Source organism: Theropithecus gelada, chromosome 6, assembly GCF_003255815.1.
Source record: "Theropithecus gelada isolate Dixy chromosome 6, Tgel_1.0, whole genome shotgun sequence".
Classification (NCBI taxonomy): domain Eukaryota; kingdom Metazoa; phylum Chordata; class Mammalia; order Primates; family Cercopithecidae; genus Theropithecus; species Theropithecus gelada.
The window spans coordinates 76221329-76239890 of NC_037673.1; the positions used below are offsets into that span (position 1 = coordinate 76221329).

The 18562-nt window shown below is 37.0% G+C and overlaps 1 protein-coding gene across 1 annotated transcript in view; it reads left to right on the forward strand.

Annotated features, from left to right (window-relative positions):
• Positions 1-18562, forward strand: part of MSH3 (mutS homolog 3) — a 215084-nt gene that overhangs the window by 116182 nt on the left and 80340 nt on the right. The window contains exons 17-19 of the mRNA XM_025388025.1: positions 2587-2703; positions 10268-10375; positions 15725-15836. Coding sequence (XP_025243810.1) covers positions 2587-2703; positions 10268-10375; positions 15725-15836 — 337 coding nt within the window. The remainder of the gene's footprint in view (positions 1-2586; positions 2704-10267; positions 10376-15724; positions 15837-18562) is intronic.

Sequence of the window (18562 nt, forward strand, 5' to 3'; positions counted from 1 at the left end):
TTCATCCACCTCAGCCTCCCAAAGTGCTGGGATTACAGGCGTGAGCCACTGTGCCCTGCCCTTTCTTAGGGAACTTTTAACCAAGGAGATCACTATTTTTAACTCTTTATCATTGATTTTAAAACATTTTTCAAAAAGGTATCTTATTTTTACACATTTGTTTTCTTATTTTGTAAATTACTGTTTTATTCTTATAGCACAGGATACACATGGAAGAAAAGTTGAGGAATCTTCAATTGTAAGATTAATTTAGTTGCTTTTACTTCATGGTGAATGCTATGCCTGACATTTCTTACAAGAAGTTGCAATTTCATTTTCTACCTCACCGAACTCCACATTTCTTTACTCTTAATGCCTTCCTTGGCACATAATTATTGTAATTCTTTACATCTTTTTTTTATAACCCGGATCGTGAATTGATGAAAATAAATTAATCAAAAACAAATTTAGAGAACCACAATGAGACTCTGCCTTTTCTCCTTGGTTAGACATTAATCTCCAAGAGAGGACTCATTTAAAGACAAGGTATTAGGGAGGTATATACAGCTGTGAGTAGTATCCTTTGTGGAATATTTATTAGTACTGTTATCAATAAGTTGCACAAACATGAGATGAAAATGGTACATTTGCCTAAGATGGTAGAAGAGGGACCAGTAACTGGTAATAGTGTACAGGCATTCTGTTTTAAGGATGAAGGGAAATTTTGACATAATGTATGACTGATTAATTTATTACACATATAATATACATATATACAAAAAAATATATAATGATACATATATAATATATATATATATATTTTTAAGACGGAGTCTCTTTTTGTCAACCAGGCTGAAGTATAGTGACGCAATCTCAGCCTATTGCAACCTCCGCCTCACGGGTTCAAGTGATTCTCCTGCCTCAGCCTTCCAAGTAGCTGGGATTACAGGCACCTGCCACCACTGCTGGCTAATTTTTTTGTATTTTAGTAGACACGGGGTTTCACTAGGGGTGGGCCAGGGGCTGGTCTCGAACTCAAGTGATTCACCTGCCTTGGCCTCCCAGTAATTTATTATTTTAACTTAAAAAGAAAATGTTTATTATCCATTGCCACATCATCAGATGCTGAAGGCACAGGCATGGATTTCTTTCGTTCTAATACCATCTTTTTTTTTAAATGCTGCCAGAAGCTGTACTTTAGATTTGAGTATTATTGATTCTAGGGGAGGTTGTTTTCTCTTTTTGCAGACATTCTTTCCTTTATCTGCTTTTGTCCTGTATCACAGCTAATGAATGAAATATGCATTATGAAGAGAAATTACCAAAAACCATGTTAGTCTGTCTACAACAATAACCGAAATATCTCACTAAATGAGTTTTTCCAGAAGATAAAGCTTTGATAAATATGTTGGCATAGAAGTCTAGATGATACAATTTTAAAGCAACAAGCAAGGCATAAATCAGTGACACCATCTTTCAAATGTTAGTAATGTAAATTGAATCAACAGATAAGATAGTTTGGGAAAGGTTCATTGCAATTTATCTGTTGGGCCATAGGGTTTTGACAGAGATAGGTTAGAACATCAAGAGTCAGATTTTGAATGCAAAAGGCCCACCCCTAATCCAGCAACTTGGCAAATTAAAGTGCAACAGTGTGTTACAAGAGTTGGGGAACAAACAAAGACCAGATGCCTTGACCTTTTCTTCTTGAAGACTCATCATAATGACAGCATTAACAGCAATGGCAACCACCACCACCACAAAACAACTAATTTTTATTGAATACTTATAGGCGCTCTCGTGAGTGTTGTCTGTTTGATCCTGTCAACAGTAACTATGAAGTAGATATTATTATCCCCGTTTCGTAGATGAGGAAAGTGATATTTAGAGAAGGTCTGTTTCATTTGCCCCAAATCACATAGTTAGTAAGTAGCAGGACCAGAGCCTCGCCCTGGCTTCTCTGACTGGGGACCCATGGCATCTCCTGTTGTGCTCTAGCTACTGAACGGAGAGCAGAGATGATACTTAAGCCCAGATGGGGAGCATGTGGTATTTCTTCCTATCCAGAGCCACTGTGAATCTGCACAGATCACAGTATCCTGAAGATCTCTTTCTTAATTGCCTCCTGAATTAATGCATTGCTATTCTTTGTAATGCTTTTTATTTTTCTTTTTTCTCTGAAATACTTCAGTCATACAGAAAAGCCCATAAAACAAAGAATAATATAACTTTCACCAATGTATCTACCTCCTAGCTTTATCATACTTTCTTTTACCATATTTGCTTCTGATCTTTTTTAAAGAGCATTTTCACTTAGTATAATTTGAAGAAAAAAACTTTTTGCCTATGAAATAAAAGTTCTAAACTCTGACTTTGCCATATGGGTATAATTTGAAATGCATTTTAAAAGGCTTCCTGAGCAAAGTCATGTTCTTTGGAATCAGTAGAGTTCAGGACCGTAATTAAAGAATGTTCTTCTATTTACAGCTGTTTATTTTCAAGGTTCATCAGAGAATAATAAATAACTATTTTTATTTTCTAAAGTGATGGCATTTCGGATTTTTTACTAACCTTGATTTCCTATTTATGTTTTTTCCTGTCTTCTAGCACAAAAGCTGTGAGCCGGTTTCACTCTCCTTTTGTTGTAGAAAATTACAGACATCTGAATCAGCTCCGGGAGCAGCTAGTCCTTGACTGCAGTGCTGAATGGCTTGATTTTCTAGAGTGAGTTTACAGTGAAAAATATAATCTGACTTTTTGCTATGAGAAACAGACTGGAAAAATCTTCCCATCAAAAAGAAAATAGAGATTACAGCTTGTGACCCACCATAAAATAGTTGAGTACATGTGTTGTCTGATTTTATTTCTTTTTTTTTTCTTTTTCTTTTTTTCTTTTTTTTGAGACTGAGTCTTGCTCTGTCACCTAGGCTGGAGTGCCATGGCACGATCTCAGCTCACTGCATCCTCCACCTCTCAGGTTCAAGCAATTCTCCGTGCCTCAGCCTCCTGAGTAGCTGGGATTACAGGCACCCACTGCTACACCCAGATAATTTTTGTATTTTTAGTAGAGACGTGGTTTCGCCATGTTGGCCAGGCTGATGTACTCCTGACATGAAGTAATCCGCCTGCCTCGGCCTCCCAAAGTGCTGGGATTACAGGCTTGAGCCACTGCACCCAGCCCGAAAGATATTCTTAAAAGCTACTGAAAGTTAAGATGACCACCTATATACCCTTCACCTAGGTTCATCACATGTTAGCATTTGCCACATTTGCTTTTTATCTCTCATGTATTTTTTTCCTGAAACATTTGGAAGTTTTAGACATCATAACACTTTCCCCTAAATACTTAAACCTGCATCTTTAAAAATAAGGACATTCTACTATGTAATCTTAACACCATTATTACATCTAAAAAAATTAACATTAATTTGTGAATATATTTGAATTTCTTGAATTTTTCCAATGTTGCCCTCCCTTTAGATTTTAAAATGAAAGACGTCATCAACTTTTACATGTTGCATTTGGTAATTATGCTTCTTTAGTCTATTTGAACCTAGAATTGCCTGCCATTTTTTTTGTTTTTTTTTTACCATGGTATTTTTTGAAGACTCCTTGCCATTGTCTCAAAGAATGTCTCACATTCTGGATTTATTGATAGTCGTATATTTATATTGTCAGTTTTAAGTCATGGTGTGCTGGCGAATGGTTAGTAGCCAGCTCTTTGGAAGGGCAGTCATGTTTGTAGAGTTTGCTGGTTTCTGAAGTGTAAACACTCCCACCAGGGCTGATGTGAAGCTACCACTGGACTGGAGTTGGGAAGAGATGTGCACAGTTGATTTTCATGAGTCCATAGGAGCCAGCTCTAGGCTACCACTGGTCTGAGTACTTTATATATAAACTCATTATTTTTCATGTGACTCCTGTAAGGCTAAGTATCATACCCAACTTACAAATGAATAAAGTGAGATTCAGAAATAAGAAGTTAATCTTCTAAGGGTAAGGGTTGGAGCCCAGATTCAGCCCCAGCCATCTGGCAGCCAGGTATGTGGCCTTTGCCAGCCTGCCCATGGTGAGCCTGCAGGCATCAGTCTAAATACATCTCTGTTAGTTTCTTACTTTAAAACTGTAAACAGGCCAGGCGCAGTGGCTCACACCTGTAATCCCAGCACTTTGGGAGGCCGAGGTGGGTGGATCACTTGAGGCCAAGAATTCAAGACTAGCCTGGCCAACATGGTGAAACCTTGTCTCTACTAAAAATACAAAAATTAGCCGGGTGTGGTGGCATGTACCTGTAATCCCACCTAACTCAGTAAGCTAAGGCAAGAGAATCACTGAACCGGTGAGGCAGAGGTTGCAGTGAGCCGAGATTGTGCCTCTGTACTCCAGCCTGGGCAACAGAGCATGACTCTGTCTCAAATAAATAAATACCACCTTAAACACTAAAAATTCAGTGATGTCCTTCAGGGAGCTTTATTGTATTTCAAGTAATCAACCTGAAATGAAATGAAAAAAACAAAAAACAAAAAAGATATGTGATAATTTTTACAAGGAAGTAAGTTGGTACCAATCTTTTTGCCCTGAGGAGTCTTGAATTATAAGACCAGGAAGAGATTCCAATTTACTTAAATCTTTTGAGACTATCTTGACTCAGAATCTTGAATGTAGGGATGGAAATTTTGTCTATTCAGTTTCTTTTCTATTTCACTTTCAATTTTCTATTTTAAGGGTTTTCAGAGCCTTTGAGTCTTTCAGTTCTCCTGGCTTTTTCCTTAGTATTACCACTGAGAATGTGAAAACTGAACTAAAATTACACCTTTCAGTCTTCAAGGACTCACATTCTAGAAGGGTCCTGGGATTTGGTGAGGTAATTTCCTGTTCACTCTATTCAGACCATACATAATTTCATAGATCTGGCTTCTATTCTCTGTCATTATTCCAGACTAAAGAAAGTTCAGTACTCCCAGGCTAATCATCTTAGTGTTATTCTTGATTCTTTCTTCCCTTTGGTCCCTTTATCTGTTATCAAGTTCTTTTTTTTTTGGTCTCACTCTGCCACCCAGGCTGGAGTGCAGTGGTACAATCATCTAATTGCAACCTCTACCTCCCCAGCTCAGGCAGTCCTCCCACCTCAGCACCCTAGAAGCTGGGACCACAGGCATGCACCGCCACACCTGGCTAATTTTTATGTGTTTTTGTAGAGACAGGGTTTCTCTATGTTCCCCAGCATAATCTTGAACTCCTGGGCTCAAGTGATTCGCCTGCCTCGGCCTCCCGAAGTGCTGAGATTATAGGTGCCAGCCGTCATGCCCAACCTGTTACCAAATTTCTGATTGTCTTTTTCCACCTTTGAGATGTTTCTTTGATTTGTCCCTTTTTATGTTGTCTTCTAATAGCCCATTATTACCTCAAACCATTCTTACTGTATCAGCCTTCTGACTTGGCCTTCTACTAGGTTGACCCAGGAGTTTTTATTATATTATCCCTAGGCTATAATTGAGATTGCAAAGAGTGAGCTAACAGTAAATATAACGTCACAGAAGCATATGATACTTTAATTACTAAGTGAAGAAAATGATGTAAAAAAGTAAAAGTATGATACAATTTTATATGTGTATATTCACATAATGCACAGCATACAGACTTCTATATTTTAAAGATTACATATGCTTATTGTATTACTAATATGCTTATTGGCCATGTGTATATCTTTGGAGAAATATCTATTCCTATGTACATGTGAACATATATGTGTATGTGTATATATATATATAGACTCAAAACATTTACTGATTATTTCTGGATGGTGAGGTTACTGGTGATTTTAATTTCTTTCCTTTGCAAATGCAGTTGGCTCTTGATATCTGTGAATTCTGCATCCATGGATTTAACCAACTGCAGATTGAAAATATTCGAGGAATGAAAAGGATGGTAGCATCTATACTGAACATATACAGGCTTTTTTTTCCGCTTGTCAGTATTTCTGAAACAGTACAATATAACTGCTATTTATTTATAGCATTTACATTGTATTATGTATTGTGAGTAATCTAGAGATGATTTAAAGCCTATGGGAGGATGCACATAGGTTATATACAACTACTTTGCCATTTTATGTAAGGGATTTGAGCATATTGGATTTTAGCATCTGCTGGGCATCCTAGAACCAATCTCCTATGGATACCGAGGGATGACTGAGCACGATTTCAGAAGTACCTATAATGTACATATATTACTTTCAGAATAAGAAAAATGCATTAAAGTTTTTATCCAAAAAAAGAATATTGGCTGAAATTTAGCTAGAGCATTTTGCAGCGAGAGCCCCCACTTGAGAGCAGCATTGATTGTTATGTACAGTATTTATTGAGGTGCCAGATGGTGTGACTGTGATATCATTAAAAAAGTGATTAACCTCAATGAACCTGACATCAGAGGACTGAATACCAGCATTACAAATGTATTTGTCACTTACTGAGGTACTAACTGTTGTATATTAGTCATATTACTTTTGATCAAAATGTTGCCAGAAATTAAGGCTGTAGACACTGCTGTGGAGTAAATCCTCCCTTGAAACATGTCTCTCTTTTATTTTTTGTTCTAGAAGATGCACTGTGTATATTCAGTAATCTTCTCAATTGCAAATTATTTAAAAGTTGAATTATAATATATAATAACAAATTGTAGAAATTCATTTGCAAATAAAATATTTTCAATTTTTATTAACTTCAGATATCATTGAGCAACACTTGATGGTAAACTTCTGTAGTCATCATAACACCATAACAGCTTTAGAACCCAAGTGTCTTCATCTGCTTCTTATGAACTCAGCAATATCTTTTGGCCAGAGGTTAAATCATAGTGCCTTGACTTCATCCTTAAGTTGGTTGGTAGCATAGTGATAAAATTGCTTGTTGTTATGCTGTAAACCCAGTCTATCAGATTGTTATCTGCATTGACCATTTTTCAGCTTACCATTTTTCTAAGTATGGATAATCTCCCTGAAGTTTGGCAAAGTATATCAAATGGACAAAGACCAAGAAGTCAAGGCTTCTTTAAGAGTTATGATGATGTTATAGGTTTTTGATAGTTTTTCATTGTATTCATGTCTTATTTATACCATTGACATCAGAAGGAACATTGTTGTTCATATGAAAATAATTACTTTATCTCTCCCTGCTTTTTTGTTGTTGGAACTGAAATGGGACCCACTAAGAGCAGTGTTAACTCATTTCCATTTTAAACATTAGATCATCAGAGACAGCTACCCTCAAGTCAAGCTGCTGAGTAGTAGCAAATTAGGGTCTTGAGGACCTGGGCAGGATCTGAGAAGGAGGGAAAGAGTGAGGAAAAAAACTGATCATTTGTTCCTGCTAAAGCTTTGATGCTCATGTCCCAAGAGGCAAGGGCAGAAACAGCAAATGTGGCTGCTTTCTGGCAAAAGAGAGGGTGCCTAGATAGGAGGACCGGATGGGTCAGTAATTAGAACAAGGACAGCATATGCCACAGTGCAAGAGGGCAGTGAGTGGTCAGATCTAAAGTCAGAGCCATGGCCAGGTGCAGTGGCTCATGCCTGTAATCCCAGCACTTTGGGAGGCTGAGACAGGTGGACTGCTTGAGGCCAGGAGTTCGAGACTAGCCTGGTCAACATGGGGAAACCCTGTCTCTACTAAAAGTACAAAAATTCGCTGGGCGTGGTGGTGCACGCCTATAATCCCAGCTACTCTGGAGGCTGAGGCAGGAGAATCGCTGGAATCTGGGAGGTGGAGGTTACAGTGAGCTGAGATCGTGCCATTACACCCCAGCCTGGGTTAAAGAGTGAGACTGCTACGTCTCAAAAAAAAAAAAAAAGGAAAAAAGGAAAGAAAACATAAAGTCGAAGCCAGAGCAGGAATAACAAGGCAAAGTCAGTGAGCAGCCACTCCGGGTTTAGGGTGACTCTTAACTCTAAACACCCAGGACAGTTAGGCCAGTGCAACATGTGGCATCTTCAAAACTAGGGAGCATTTTATTTTATTTTATTATTTTTTAAATTATTTTTAAATGTTTGTGGGTATATAGTAGGTGTATATATTTATGGGGTACATGAGATATTTTGATACAGGCATGCAATGTGGAATAAGCATATCACGGAGAGTGGGGTATCCATCCCCTCAAGCAGTTATCCTTAGAGTTACAAACAATCCAATTACACTCCTTAAGCCATTCCAAAATATACCATTAAGTTATTGACTATAGTCATCCTATTGTGCTATCAAATACTAGGTCTTATTCATTCTTTCTATTTTTTTTCGATCCCTTAGCCATCCCCACTTCCCTCCACATTTTAAAGTGGTGACTGAGGGCTGCCTGTCTGATGCCAGGGGCCTGTCCCTTTTGTGTTTGGGGTTTTGCACAGATTCTAACACGGTGGGAATCATATTATTTGTTTTGATGAACTTTAATTCAGTGAGAAATAGATAAGTTGTATTCATTATGTTCTATCTACTCAGCAAATAAGTATATAGTACACTGTGAATGTATTTTTCAGTTCACAAAAAAACACAGAACTAAAGCTGGATAATTAAAATGTTGTTCCTAGTATCTGGAAAAAGTCATTTATGTACAGTACCTTATTCTAATACTAGAAAAATCAGAAGTTACAGTTTTAAAAAGTCATAATGATTATATAGGAATAGTCTATCACTCTAGTAGTGTAATCTGGATATCTTTTTCAAGCTAGGAAGCACTCTAGAAACCTTTGGATTTCAGTACTAAATAGACTGTCTGAACATTTCTGAAACTCACACTACAATAGACAAATGTTTTTTAAGAGAGGCATTTATTGTTCGTTTGTCGTCTTTTTTCTCATTTTTGGGTCATCTTTAAAAGGTCGTACAGAATATCTGAGCTACACTATTTTTTAAATGTAGAAAGTAGGCACCTTATTTCTATTTTATTTCTATGTATGCACAAAAGAAAAGATGCTAGTAGGAGTCTGTAAAACTGCACTGTGAGGTAGGTGATAGGAGGAGCTCAGTTTGAGTCTAGGCTCAATTGCTTTAGGCTAACTGCTTTTTCTCTCTGAACTTCATTTGTAAAACTTAGGTAATGACCTATCTTTATGGTGGTTGTAAAGAAAAAAATGTAGTGGCTTCTTCATAGTCTTTGATTAGTAAATGTTTGTTTTCCTTTCAGCTTTCCTTTTGGACCTATTTACAGTTAGTTAATTACATTTTCTCATTTTCCAATCTTTGAAGAATTTGTGACTTGTCACCACCTACTTAAAGTTTTTTTTTAATCAAACAATCTCTTAATCTCTCTTGGAGGCAGAGTAGTTACTATAACGATTTAAGCTCAGCTGTATGTTTCCTGTTACTTAAAAAGATACTTTATACTGGTCATTCTTAAAAATTAACTTTTGGGTCATTTTTGTAGTTTAATTATGTATACTTCACACATCCACAATTGATCACTACATACAGATGTCCACAATTTATACGACACTACACACATTGACATAAAATACTATGATATGAGATAATGGGATAATTTAAGAAAAAAGAAAAAAGTATTCATGTGTGTTTTCCAAATAAGTTTTTCAATAAAAGCCATTTAGGCTTTTACATCAATAGGTATTATAGTTTTAAGTAGCCAAAGACTTGAGGCAATGACCATAATCTTTTAAAAAACAAATCTAAAATTTAGTTTTTATATGCATTAATAAGATAACTGAAGATAAGTGAGAAAAGTACCTTTTCCCCTTGTCTTCAATAAATATTTATTACAGTGTTTATTTTATGCCAACATTATAAACTAGATGTTATGTCTACAGTGGGGTTAATCAGATGGACAGTCTGCTCTCAAGAAACTTCCAGTTTAGTGTGAGAGAAAGGTATTGAAACTGTTATTCCAGGTTTGGAGGATGCTGTGAAGAAGCACAGGGGAAGCTGATGTACATGAATATTTCATGATGTTATTGAAGCGAAATGAAAATGACTGCTATATTTGTGTTATACCTTAAGTTCAAATGTCAGGGTCAGATGAAATCTGTGATATGTTCTTAACAGTTGGTATCTTTACGTAGAAGCTGTTTTACATTTATATACAAAACAAAAAGAAGCCTCAATAATTTAATTATTGTATTAAAAAGTAAAGCTGTTTGGTGTAATCTCCATCTCTCTTAACTGTTAGGAATGCCTGCTAATCATCTGTACGCTTACACTAGCTGATAAAGTGATTGCTTGTTGTAGAGCTATTATAGGTCTAAGAAATCAGTTTGCTCACCTTTTCGTTGTTGCTGCTGCTTCTGTAGGAAATTCAGTGAACATTATCACTACTTGTGTAAAGCAGTGCATCACCTAGCAACTGTTGACTGCATTTTCTCCCTGGCCAAGGTCGCTAAGCAAGGAGATTACTGCAGGTAATATATTTTTCATTTTCCCCTTTATCAGTGCCTTAGATAAGATGACATTATTCAATTAATTATAGTGTCTTTATTATAAAATATTACAATTACTCAAATGTGTTAGACTCTTGGGAAAGCTGAATGTCATACATATATAGCTTGATTTGAAAATTAAATTCATTTCTTGCTCTGTCACTGAGTACAATGAAAGCAGATGTTAAAGTTTATGTGGGTGACTTTTTAATAAAGTTTCAGCACTCTTTTCATTTGTTAGCTTTTACTTGAACACTTATAATTGTAAAAGTTTGATTAGGCAAGAAAAGACTGAGAAGAATAGAGACTGGGGGGCATTTTAGTGATCTGTTCCTTTTGTTAAGAGCCCATATTCATCCCACTATTCTTTATTGACCTCTAAGCATCCCAACATGGAATATTTATTCTCTTTTTCATAAAGGATGTTAGCACAAACAAATCTAACTTTAACATTCAGATGGCTGGGCATGGTGGCTCACGCCTGTAATCCCAGCACTTTGGGAGGCCAAGGCAGACAAGATCAGAAGATCAAGACCATCCTGGCTAACACGATGAAACCCCATCTCTACTAAAAATATAAAAAATTAGCCGGGCGTGGTGTCACGCGCCTATAATCCCAGCTACTCGGGAAGCTGAGGTGGGAGAATTGCTTGAACCCGAGAGGTGGAGGTTGCAGTGAGCCAAGACCATGCCACTGCACTCCAGCCTGGGCGACGGAGTGAGACTCTGTCTCAAAAAAAAAATTCAGACAAAACTTTCATACAAGTTATATGTCTTCCAAAAGCTTGAGTTTATATATACTTAAGAAAAAGTAAGGCTGGGCATGGTGGCTCATGCCTGTAATCCCAGCATTTTGGGAGGCTGAGGCAGGAACGTCTCTTGAAACTGGGCGTTTGAGACCAACCTGGGCAACATATTGAGACCCCGTCACTACAAAAATTAAAAAATTAGCTGGGCATGGTGGTGCACACCTGTAGTTCCAGCTGCTTGGGAGGCTGAGGATTGCTTTAGCTCAGAAGTTTAAGGCTACAGTGAGCCATGATGGTGCCCATGCACTCCAGCCTGAGTGACAGAGCGAGACCCTGTCTCAAAAAAAAAAAAAAAAAAAAAAAAATATGGTACAGTTTAAAAAATATAAAATTAAATAAAGTTGTTCAAGTTCAAATGTTTTATTCTTTCCAGGAAGCATCTAGATTCTTTCCTTCACTGCCATAGATGTCATCAGTATGCTTTCCCCCATCTTTCTTGCTATGCCTGTTCTATCCTACTGTATCTTCCTAGCTCTGTGAGTTATCCTTTGTGTCCTGTTCTACCAGGAAACATTTTGTCATTGTATAATTTTGATAGCAACAGAATAAGTCGATGTAAATTTTAGTGCCAAATAAATCACTTAAAATTTTGTTCCAAAGTGAAAATCTTCCGGTAAATCATATCAGTGTCATGATTATTACATAATGATTTAACTTGGTAGAGCACCTAGGATTTTATTTTGAAGTTAATGTCACAAATACTTTTATTTTTTTCTTTTACAATGAATTTGTAACCCACCTAGATAAAAAATCTTGTCTTCAGAATTACACTCTAAAATCCAAAAACTATCCTTTTTTCATAACTTTAAGCGTCTTTCTCCAACAGATGATTTCAGATTATTTACTCAGAAGATACTGTAGTCACTTTTTTTTTTTTTTTTCTTGAGACAGAGTCTCACTGTGTGGCCCAGGCTGGAGTGCAGTGGTGCAATCTCGGCTCACTGCAAACTCTGCCTCCCAAGTTCAACGAATTCTCCAGCCTCAGTCCCCTGAGTAGCTGAGATTACAGGCGTGTGCCACCACGCCTGGCTAATTTTCGTATTTTTGGTAGAGATGGGGTTTTACCATGTTGGCCAGGCTGGTCTCGAACTCCTGGCCTCAAGCAATCCACCTGCCTTGGCCTCCCAGAGTGCTGGAATTACAGGCATGAGCCACAGCGCCTGACCTGTAGTCACTTTCTTTGTAAAATGTGAGAGCATCTGGGATTTTATTAGCCAGATATATTTAAGAAGAATAATTTAGGAAAGTAGTATTTATTGGTGTTATGAGTAAGTTCAGAAATGTGGTTACACTTGAAAGTTCTGAGTCAAAGAACTACAGGAGGTCGATGGTAGGATATTATGCTTTTGAAAAAGACCAACGAATTACCAAGAAACTGATGAAAAGATGTTCAATCTTAGTAATCAGCGAGTGCAAATTAAAACAATGGGATAACGCTGTTTACCTAATTTGTTGACAAACATTAGAAAGTTTAATAATCCAACTTTAGGTGAGAGTATTAGAAAACAAGTTAACTTTCATGTCCTGCTTGTAGGTAGGTAGATTGGTATATATACTGTTATCTATTAAAATAAAAAATATGCATACCCTATGACTTAGGAATCCCACTTTAAAAATGTACTCTAGCTTTGGGAAACACTTGGACGTGTACACGTGGAGATGTTTATAGGATTGTTCATTGCATCATCATTTATAAGTAAGAATTTGGATGCAATCTAAATGTTTAACAGTGGAAAATGTGTAGCAGCTTTTAAAGAATGCTGACTATCTGACAAGAAGTGATCTTCAATATACTTTACCATAAGGGTCTATTGAACCTAACTTCAGTTTCTTAAAGGCCATTTAAAGAACAAAGTTTACTTTTTTCCCTTTAAAAAGGAGAGTAAAACTTACTCTGTCTTACATTTACCATGTGGGTTTATTGGATTCTTTTATAAATGTAAGATGCATTTTGGGATCTTTAGTGATCTTATTTTTTCTGTATCTTGGAACATTTTGTTATTTCATCATCCTGAGAATTGTTTTAACATTGTTTATCATTTGTTTCAACTATACTATAAAAGTATAAAATGGGCTGGGTGCGGTGGCTAACGCCTGTAATCCCAGCAGTTTGGGAGGCCAAAGCGGGCAGATCACAAGGGGAGGAGACTGAGACCATCCTGGCTAACACAGTAAAACCCCGTCTCTACTAAAAATAAAAAAAAATTAGCCAAGTGTGGTGCAGGCGCCTGTAGTCCCAGCTACTTGGGAGGCTGAGGCAGGAGAATGGCATGAACCCGGGAGGTGGAGCTTGCAGTGAGCTGAGATCACACCACTGCACTCCAGCCTGCAGCCTGGGCGACAGAGCGAGACTCCATCTCAAAAAAAAAAAAAAAAAGTCTAAAATGAAAAGAAAATGGGAGAATGATGATGCAGAAGTGAGGAGAGAAATCACTATCACATCATCCGTTTTCTTATTGTATTGCCCGTGTTACATCATCTTCCAAGAAGGTATAAAAGAAGAGTGCAGATGCCACAGTTGGAGTCTGCTTCTAACTTTCATTGAACACAGTTGAAAATTCAGAATTTTTCATTGTTCACCCATAAAGGCAAAGAGAAAAAAATTGACAGAAGGCCTTTCATAATTATTAGGTTCATCAGATGATGAATGTGAAGAGAAAGAAACCAGTGCCCTGGATATTCATGGTGATGGTGAAATTTCATGTATCAGCAAAATCTGAGATTCTGAATGCTCAGACAATATCCTAGGTGAATTTTCTCAAACTCAAGGATTGGTGTGTGAATAATGTATTTGTAAGGGCAAAATGAACTCTGTTATTCTCGTCCAGTTAATCATTCAATAGGAAACATTCATCATGTAATATTTGGTGACAAGAACCTGGACTATCCTGTTTTGCTGAAAGATGTGATAGTATTCTTCTATCTTTTATAATATTTATTCATTAAAATTTACTTGATACAATTTATAGGTTATAATTTATAGACAGATTGAAAGGATATAGATGATGTAGAAATAAAGGTACTCATTTGATTATTCTAATTGGTGTTGATAAGTCAAAAAGTGAAAATATTTTGCAATTATGGAGCAAAAATGACATCTCTTTAAGAAAATTATAAGCTTTAAAATATTTTGAAAACTTCAAGTATTTGTATTTTCGTTGATACAAATGTGAAAAGAATCAGAAATAATCAGCTCTAGAACCTATTAGAAATGTATTGAAATTTGGAATTTAGTATTTATGAATGAATATGTTCCAGATGCATGCTTGACAGCTGATGAGCAATGACCTTCAGAATGTGTTACCCATTTCAGATATATATGCCTTGAAAACCAGGAGAATATGGAATAAAACTTTGAGATTTACTGTGTTTAAATTCTTATTAAAATCTGTCATGAGGTTGATTTTTTTTTTTTTTTTTACTATCCCCTTATTCTCATTTCTGTAAAATTATTTGTGAAATGACTTTAAAGGAATATATTATATCCAGATAGTAAATGGTGAAATCTATTTTTTATGTATGTACTGAGAGTTAAACTATTGAATTTTTTAAATTACAGAATAATATATTACAGTATGACTTTTCTAAAGAAATCAGAACCAGTATGATGCATACATAAACATAAATGCACAGAAGAAGGTTGGAAAAGGTAGACAGCAAGCTGGTCTAAGTAGTAACATCTGGGAAGGAGAGCTGAGAGTAAGGCAGGGCTCAGAGGGTCTTGACTACACAGCTAAAGCTGTAGATAAAACAGATATAGAGGTCTTTTAAAAACTTAAAGAACAACAAGGCCAAAATATGATTCTTGTATCCAAGTAAAAGATACAAAAGACCATAGAAAGATGTTTTAATGAAACAACGTATGAAAATTTTAGGTCATTTCGTTTCCAAGTCCAACACATAGTTTAATAATTACATCTAGAAATAATTTTATGTGATTTGCTTTATTATATTCATTAATGAAAATAAGTAGCAATAATCTGAACTGTTATCTTTACTAGTGAAAATATTGGTTTGATCTCAAACAATAATAGAAAAATGAAAAATAAAGCCCAGCATGGTGACATGCACCTATAGTCCCAGCCTCCTGAAGAGGCTGAGGCAAGAGGATCACTTGAGCCCAGGAGCTTGAGGCTGTAGTGTGCTATAATTGTGTCTGTGAATAGTCACTGCACTCCAGCCTGGGCAGCACAGTGAGACCCTGTCTCTTAAAAAAAAAGAAAAAAGATCTCGTAAAGGTAAACTACAAGGGTGAAGCCATTTATAAGACTCTTCTAAAGTATGTGCTTCATTGCACAATTATTATAATAAATATTTTCCCAATTTTTATTTTATAGTTCAAATTTAACTTTTATACTCAAGGTTTTATTCTGGACATATGTTCTTAAAATCTATGTGTAAAGTTTTGTTTTCTGTCGTACAAACAGTACTGAAATTTTTCATGCTGTCTTAGTTTTGTTTTGTTTTTTTTTTTTAAGGCTATCTCCATGCTTAGTAAATTGAAACATATTTCTTTTTGCAGACCAACTGTACAAGAAGAAAGAAAAATCATAATAAAAAATGGAAGGCATCCTGTGATTGATGTGTTGCTGGGAGAACAGGATCAATATGTTCCCAATAGTACAGATTTATCAGTAAGTACCATATAATACAAAACAATAAGTCAACATAACATCCCAAACTTTTAAATATGAAAGAAACATTTTTATAATTAAAAGTTACCCAAATTTCAACTTTGGCTTTAAATGAGCTAAGTCTGGACATAGTTTTATATTTACCATGAAATGTGGAATTGGTGCTATTTCCAATGAAAGATTATCAATAGGTTTAGTAACTAAAAGTTTAGTTCTAATTAGTTATCCTAAGCAACCCAATAAAAATATTTTACATTTGTAAATACCCAATATGCAAATAGAGTTGGAATAATACCATAGTTTTTGCAAATTCATATTAGCATGTAGTGTTCCATCCTTTGTACTGTGACTATTTTCAGATGTTCCGTGAAAGAATCAGAGATGCCTTTGCAGATTCCAGTGATGAGAATTTTCATTATAGGGGCTGTATTTCTCTTACATAACACGAATGATCCTGAATACTTAATTTATTTAACACATACTTACTGAGTGCCTGTGTCTCAGGTAATGAAGCGAGTATTAGGAACAGAGAGTGGTAAGCAAGACAGAAGTCTTCCCTGCCCTCACAGAGGTTGTTGTATAGCAGTGAAGACAGGCTAGTGCAATACAGCTTAGTGCATGGCATGTTGGAGGAGACCAGGATGGCCTGGGGATAGGTAGCAGGTTGACCTAACCCACGGGCAGGGAAACACTGAGGAATGTTCCCCAGGGATGAGATACCAACTGAAGAATGAGTCAGTGCAAGTCATGGTATTGTTAGGGGAGTATTCCAGGTAGAAGAACCAGCATGGCAGTTGTTGGAAGTGAAGCATAGCAGGATGAATTCAAGGAACTGAAAGACGATGAGTGAGGTTGGAGTGCAGAGTGTAAAGAAAGAAGTGTTCAGAGATAAGGAAGAGGCCAGTTTACTTATATGGAGAAATTTACATTTTCCCCCCTAAAAGATTAAGAATACTAGCAAGAGAGTGATAGAAGCTGGGGAAAAATAGTGAAGTGGTGGCAGGGTGTGTGAGTTCCATTGTCAAAGCTAAATGGAGCTGGGCACTGAAGTGGTAAGGATTGATCTTATTCAATAATACTCCTGCAGTAGGGAAGAGTCCGGTGTGAATTGAACTTGACTTCATTTTGGCATAGATGACTGGGTGTTTTAAAGGGAGTATGAGGGAACAGGGAAAGGGAATGAGCTGGGGAAGGAGAGCGAGTGAGGTGTGGTTATGTGAAACCCATGTGGGTTTACTAATTGTTTGCTAATACCACATTTCAAAGAGTCAGCTCTCTGGTCCTTAAAAAGACAATTTTGGGTGATAGATTTACATCCCAAAGGGGCAGAAAAAGTCTTTATAATTGCAAGCTTTCTAAAGTAACTGTTCTGTCACCAAATTTTGACTGGAATGGTGAATCCTGGCAGCACCAAGCTTTCTCAGGCAGGTACTTTTAGTGGGGCTGGGGTCATCCTAAGGTTGCAGCCTTGAGCTGTTAGAAACTATGCTAGTGGGCTTGCTTCTAAGTAGGGAGGGTGGACAAAATCATTTTTACTCAAAGTCTGTAGGTTTTTATAGGTCAAAGTTGAGAACTAGTCCAGAATAGGGCTCAAAGAAACCTGATGAGAATTTGGTCAAGGACATGGGGTAAAATGGGATGGTGATGGGTCAAAAAATTAATATGTAGGGAGTAGTTATGTGAGAGAGAAGGTATCAAAGAATAAAATGCCTGACTTTCGGATATCAGATGTGGTGGTCTTCTGGGTGATGGCAAGATCCTATGTATGGCTATAGAAGGTGGGTAGCAGAAGGGAGAAGGTCTTTGGAGATGAAGAGATCAAGGAACAGAGTTTGGGAGAAAGTTGTCCACGTGAATGTTGAAATCTAAGATAACAGCAAGATTAGCCATAGAGGACAAGGATCCAGGTGTCCGAGATTGCAAGGAATGGTGATTGGGAATTGTGAAGTTTATAGATGGCTTAGATTGAAGACAGACAGTGGTAAAGCCCTAAGGAAGCAAAGAAGAACTTCTGAACCCTGAACCCTGAGGTATATGGTCCATGGTTGGATGTGGCAGAAAAAGGTCAGCCCCCAAATGAGGGAGCTGCAGGGGAATAACAAACAGCCAGCCAGGTTTCATTTTAGTGTATGAAGGAAATGTTAAGCAAGGTGGTTAGAAACAGAAGTACTAAGAAACTTTTCTGAGGACAGTGAAAAATTGAGATGTAGGGGAGCATTTGGAATGTAGGTCAGAGAAAGCTCAGAATAGTAGTGAGCTGGGACTGTAACAGAGTATTCTACCTCGGGCTGTGAGCAAGGGTGGCAGAGATGTGTGGCATTGTGCATTTGGCTGGCCATGAGAGGGAGATGTGAAAGGAAATACTTTGAATGACATCTAGTTTAATATTGCATTTTCATATCGTAAAAGACTTGTTGGTAGTATATAATGCATGTCTTAGTCTGTTCAGCTGCTGTAACAAAATATCATAGACTGAGTAGCTCATAAATAACAGAAATTTATTTCTCAGAGTTCTAGAGACTGGAAAGTCCAAGATCAAGGTACCAGCAGATCAGTTTCTGGTGAGGGCCTATTTCCTGGTTCCTAGATGGCACCTCACATGATGGAATGGGTAAAGGGTCTCTTACCCATGTACTCACACAGTGGAAGGGGTAAGGGGTCACTCTCAGGCCCTCATGAACTTATCATCTCCTGAAGGCCCCATCTTCTAATACCATTGCCTTGCG